The sequence below is a fragment of the Callionymus lyra genome, chromosome 3 (assembly GCF_982586985.1).
Source record: "Callionymus lyra chromosome 3, fCalLyr1.hap1.1, whole genome shotgun sequence".
NCBI classification, from domain to species: domain Eukaryota; kingdom Metazoa; phylum Chordata; class Actinopteri; order Syngnathiformes; family Callionymidae; genus Callionymus; species Callionymus lyra.
The window spans coordinates 20993069-20999068 of record NC_141820.1 but is presented as its reverse complement, the minus strand read 5'-3'; the positions used below and the strand labels follow the sequence as shown (position 1 = coordinate 20999068).

At 41.3% G+C, this 6000-nt stretch overlaps 1 protein-coding gene across 1 annotated transcript in view; it reads right to left on the bottom strand.

Moving 5' to 3' along the window:
• Positions 1–3083: 3083 nt before the first annotated feature.
• The window catches only part of LOC148083796 (leucine-rich repeat-containing G protein-coupled receptor 5-like), a 32113-nt gene continuing 29196 nt past the window's right edge, over positions 3084–6000 (bottom strand). The window contains exon 20 of the mRNA XM_087786958.1: positions 3084–5136. Coding sequence (XP_087643084.1) covers positions 4457–5136 — 680 coding nt within the window. The 3' untranslated portion in view covers positions 3084–4456. The remainder of the gene's footprint in view (positions 5137–6000) is intronic.

Here is a 6000-nt window from a genome sequence, read left to right as displayed (position 1 = left end):
TACTATGCGCACTAAATTCCCCTCAGCACTGATTGGCCAAACAGTGAAGCATGATCCTCTGTAGCCAGTGATGGCCAAGCGGGGCGTGTCATCACAAATTTACACGATAATTCGGGTGCGTCCGGACCTCAGCGCCAGAGGCGATGCCGAATCCCTGAGACCGACTCACCGAACCCCTAGGGTTCGATCGAACCCAGGTTAAGAACCACTGTTCTATAGTGAGTTAGATGAGGTGATGCAGAATATCCCCATAGGTGAGAGAGTGGTAATTGGTGCAGTCTTCAATGGACATAGGAAATAGAGGTGATGAAGAAGTGATGGGCAGGTTTTGTTTTCAGGACAGGTACACAGAGGGAGAGATAGTGGTAGACTTTTAAAAAATAGGATGGAAATGGCTGCAGTGAATTCTTTTCCAGAAGAGCCATGAGCATAGGGTAACTTATAAGAGTGTAGGAAGGAGCTCACAGGTAGACTATAGCTTGTATAGATTATGTAATCTGATGGAGATCAGTGACTGCGAAGTAGTGGTGGGTGAGGGTGTAGCAGGTCAGCATAGGATGGTGGTGAATCTGGTGACAAGAAAGACAAAGAGGACAAAGGCAGAAAAAAAGGACAAAGTGGTGGAAGCTGAAAGACAGGATTGTTCGATGGTTTTCAGGGAGGAGTCGAGAAAGAATCTGGGTGGTCAGGGAGAGCTGATGACTGGACAACTACAGCTAATGTTATCAGGGAGACAGGTAAAGTAGATAAGGAGACTTGGTGGTGGAATGGGGAACTGCAGGAGTATATAAAGATAAATAGGGACATTGAGAAGACTGAAGTGAGCAGACAGAAGTACAGGGAGATGCAGCACAAGGTAAAGGTAGAGTTGGCAAAGGCCAAACAACAACAAAAGTAAGGAGGGAGAGAATGATTTACACAGGTTGGCAAAACAGGGAGATAGAGATTGGAAAGACGTGCAGCAGGTTCGGGTGATTAAGGATAAAGACGTGTGTAAACAGGTGCCACAGAAGTAATAGGAAGATAGAAATAGTACTTTGAAGAGCTAATAAATGAGGAAAATGAAAGAGTGCAAAGGGTAGAAAAGATAAACACTCTGAACCAAGTAGCAGAGATTAGTGAAGGTGAAGTGAGGACGGCATTGAAGAGGATAAAGAATGGAAAGGAAGTTTGTTATGGGAAAAAGTAGTGGAAACTAGACTGAGAGCAAAAGTCAGCATTTGTGAGCAACAGTATGGTTTAATCCCCAGAAAGAGTACTACAGATGCAGTATTTGCTTTAAGAATGTTGGTAGAGAAATACAGAGAAGGTCAGAGGGAGCTGCATTGTGTCTTTGTAGATCTGGAAAAAGCCTTTGACAGGGTCGAGAGAGAGGAACTATGAGGAAGTCTGGAGTGGCAGAGAAGGAAAAGCTGGAGAGGTGGAGAAATGCTCTAGACAGGAGAGGAATGAAGGTTAGTCGAAGCAAGAACTATGAGGCTACAGGGATCGGGGATAAAGAAGGTGGAGGATTTTAAGTATTTAGGGTCAACAGTCCAGAGCAGTGGAGATTGTGGAAAAGAGGCGAAGAAACGTGTTCAAGCTGGATGGAGAAAAGTGTCAGGAGTAATGTGTGATGAAATAGTATCAGCCAGAACGAAAGTAAAGATTTACAAGTCAGTGTTGAGATCAGCGATGATCTATGGTCTAGAGCCAGTGGCACTGAGGAAAAGGCAGGAAGCAGAGCTGGAGGTGGCAGAGATGAAGATGCTGAGGTTCTCTTTGAGAGAGACGAAGATGGATCAGGAATGAGTCAATGTAGGAGGAACATGTTAGATGTTTGGAGATAAGGTCAGAGAGAATGAGATGGTTTGTTCATGTACAGAGGAGAGATAGTGAGTATATTGGTAGAAGGATGCTGGGGTTGGAACTGGCAGACAGGAGGTCTAGAGGAAGACCAAAGAGAAGCTTTATGGATGTAGTGAAAGAGGACATGAAGTTGGTTGATGTGAGCGAGGAGGATACAGAGAACAGGGTTAGATGGAGGAGGTTGATTCGCTGTGGCGACCCCTTCTGGAAGTAGTTCAAAGGAAAAGAAGATACTTTAACCTCTTAGGTGCTGCATATATATTGTCAAAGGGAAGCACGAGAGGTAAATCCTACCTGTACATCCAAAAAAGTTATTGAGAAATATTCATCTATTTTTAACTCTAACGTGAAATTCCAATTTAAAAAAGTTCGGCAAAAATGTTTGCACCCTCAAAACCCTCTGTCTCCCTCTCAATTAATGTTAAAAATGTCTTTCTTAAAATTAAAACTTTAGCAAAACTTTTTATTTAAAATATATTTAGAAACATTTAGAATCAAATGGAAATTTACTCAAATATATGATGTAGCTGAGAGTGGCTAAAATAATCCATGCTAATCCAAATTAGATATATTATTCATATACTACAACACCAGCAAAAATATATATATGTATAAACAAACGCATTGATTGTCATAAAAAATAGAAAAGTTGCTCACATATGGATGTTTTGTCTTAATTTGAACTTAAATAAATGTATTTCAAATAAAATACTGCAGAGGAAGTTACCTCAGCAACAAAATTGACATGCAAATAAAAAATAAATGAAAATGTAACGGTTGAAAAAAACACATTTTAATATAAAATAGTTAAATATTTATTGTTAATTATTTTGTTCTGGCATTTTATGGTTCTTCATATTATTTTTTTTTTCCTGTTTACAAATGTGCTGATCATGTCAGAATGTGGTAATAATATCATTCTATCACATTTTTATCTCCTCTTTCTTTTACAAACATAGCCATAGAATGAATCTTAATCTAATCCAAAAGTTTGTTAAAACACAAAAGTTGCTCATATTTATTTTTCAGATTGAGATTGTTGTCAACATCCTCTCATAGCGCTAAAAATGCATGTTTTCAGTTGCGTTTTTTACATCTGTAATGTGTTTAATTGTGCATAAATATATGGATCAATAAGTCGTCAGTAGTAATAGTAACACGGTCCAGTGGATTATTGTGCGATTGCTTCAGCTCTTTCATAGTAAAAATGACTCACAACTGTCGCAAAAAACAAACACGGTGACAGCGTTGAGTTTATTACACAAACTTCACAATACAAACTATAACGGAGAAATATCTTACATGGAAGAAAAAAGAGGAGCAACATTCACACTTAAAAAAACAAAACAGAGTAAGTGCTGATCACAGAAAAAGTGCAGCATGACTGTCACACACAGCGGACGTCTTCAATACAAGGATCTTTACAACAGCTTTTGCAGAAGCAGAAGCTTTTGTCTCCACTTTTCAAAAACAACGTCAAGATATTTCAACAAATATGAAATGTTTTTTTTTGTTGTTTTTTTAAACTATTTGCTCGTGCAGTTCAACTTTAAACATCTATGAATCACAAGTTTAAACACGACGTCGTGAGAAGCTTCACTTCTTTCCCTTTTTTTAAATCACTTCAACTCCACCTCGACAACAACAGTTCAACCAATAAAGAAACAGATTGTCACAATAGCTTATATCCAGGAGCACATGAACATAAAGTGAGTGAAAACACTCTAATGAAGGAAGTGACCTTCACTTCTCCAGGCCGTTGCCAAACATTTTTTTTTATCTTGTTTGTCTTCTGATTCCGGTTTTGTTGTTTGAGAGTTTAGCTCGTGACGACATTCGCGGAGAGTCTGGAGTTTTCACACAATCGTGAGGAAACAGATTAGCTGTAGACACACACACACACACACACACATACGTTCACACACACACTGGAACGTCTGTGCGGCATTTGCAGGAACATTTGGTCGAACGTTTGCCAACACCATGTTGTAATTGGTGTCATGTTTCAAAATAAGAGCTGCTGAGCTGGTGACGTACGTCTGGGCTAATCCTTTTTTATTATATATATTGAAGTATACATGATATAAAGATCTGATCAGAAATCAGAAACCTCTGCCTTTTGTTTCAGGTTCTTATCAGGAGAAATTCGAAATGTGTTTTGTGTTTTGACTCTCCTACACTCTCCTCTTTTTTACTATATCATCCCTCACTCTTCTCCTTATCCATCTGTCTACCCCCCCATCCTTCCTCCCAGCCGGTCAAAGCAGGAGGCCGTCAACAATGAGTCAGGTTCTGCTCCAGGTTTCTGCCTTCTAAAAGGAAGTTTTTCCTCGCCATAGTTCACCGTACAGTGTTTTGCTTCTTGCTCTTTGTTGAATTGCTGGGATCTATTTTTCCTTAATCAACTATAGTCTTATTTCAACTGTATAGTGTCTTGAGATAACTTTGTTACGATAAGACACTTTAAATAAAATTGAATTGAATTGAATTGTTTTTGTTTAATCGATTTTGTGTTTTTATGAAGTCACAGGAAATGAGCTCCTTGGCAGAGGTATGTGCTGTCCATGTGTGTTCCTCAGCTGAAGATGGTGAAGCTATGGAACGAAGCTCAGTGCCGGTCAGGGGAGGTCACGGCGTGTTGCGACCTGCACTTCTCTCTCTTCTCGTCCTTCTTGGCGGCGAGTGCGACCAGAGCTTGAGTGGAATCGCACGACTGCTTCTCGGCGTCCTCGTCGACGTACGACGGATCCGTCGCCCCCGATATCGTCCCCCTCCCCGCCCCATAAATGGCGCCGCACGAGCGTTTGGCGAGGGCCGCCAGGTGCTCCCGGGCGAGGGGGTTGAAGAGGAGGTAGAGCAGCGGGTTGACACAGGCCGGCAGCGGGACCACCAGCAGGAGGAACCCCTTGGCCGCCTCCGACCCGGCCAGAGGGAGGCGCAGCAGCGAGCAGAGGCAGAGGAAGGCGACGGGCAGGTAGAGGAGGCAGTCGGAGAAGAGCAGCCAGGCCACGTGACGCGTCAACCCGGACTCCTCTTCGCCGGAGGGGGGCGGGGTCTTGCCGGCCCGGCAGTACAGGCGGGTGTAGGCCAGCGTCATGAGGAGGAAGCACAGCGAGTCCAGCAGCACCAGGGCCACGGAGAAGGCCAGCGAGGAGGACGAGGAGGAGGGCAGGGGGAGGCAGAGGGACGTGCCGCTGTGTCCGGCCAGCAGGGGAAGCAGAGAGACGATGAATCCCAGCAGGAAGCAGAAGGAGACGGCCAGGCGGAGCAACGGCGGCGAGCTGCGACCTGAGGAGGCAAGATGAGCGAGGAGTTAACGTTATCAAACGATTCTCGGAGTCTGAAATAGTTAACGTTTAAACCAGGAGTTTTTGATTAATTTCATTTATATTTTGACATTTTTATGGATTTTTTGTTGTTGTTTTGCCGTGAATTTTTAGTCTAATATTTTATTTTATAATCAGTTCCTTCTTAAATTGATAGAAAATTAAACATCACTTATTTTCTATTCACCCTCATGTCGACCAGGAGTTGGGATTATTTTCAGACTAATACGTTCCTTTTTAGAGTTATACAAGTTTTTTAATGTAGTAACTGGAGCTTACTCGTCCAAAAAGACACTTAAAAACATCTAAATACCTTGATACTGCCCATGTGTAACGTCAATCTTTTACTAAAGCCTCGACATTAGTAATTGTCCTGAAATAACTTAAATTATTCCGCTAAAAACAAGCTTAAAATATAGAGTTTAATTTTAAAAAACTTAAACAAAAAAGGGCAGGTCACAGAATATCACGTGTTCTGCTGCAAACAGACCAGGGCCTCAAAAGAAATATGTGTGACTAAACTAACTAATTTAGTTAAGATTTTAAAATAAATATACAAATAAAAATCCAACATTCAAATGCACATGTCTGAAAACATAATCGTGATTTAAGCAAATGAAAAGTAGTTCAACTTTGGAAGGTTAATTTTTTTAATTTCTCCGTAGTTCAATAACAAAATAAAACGCACAATCACACAATTCAAGTTTGTTATTTATTGTGTGGTTTCATCTCGGAAATGTCTCAAGCCTCCTTCAACCAGTGCAGATGTGTTAGGGTTAGGGTTGTTTGTTCTGCACGTTCGATTGATTTGATTGATACGAAGATA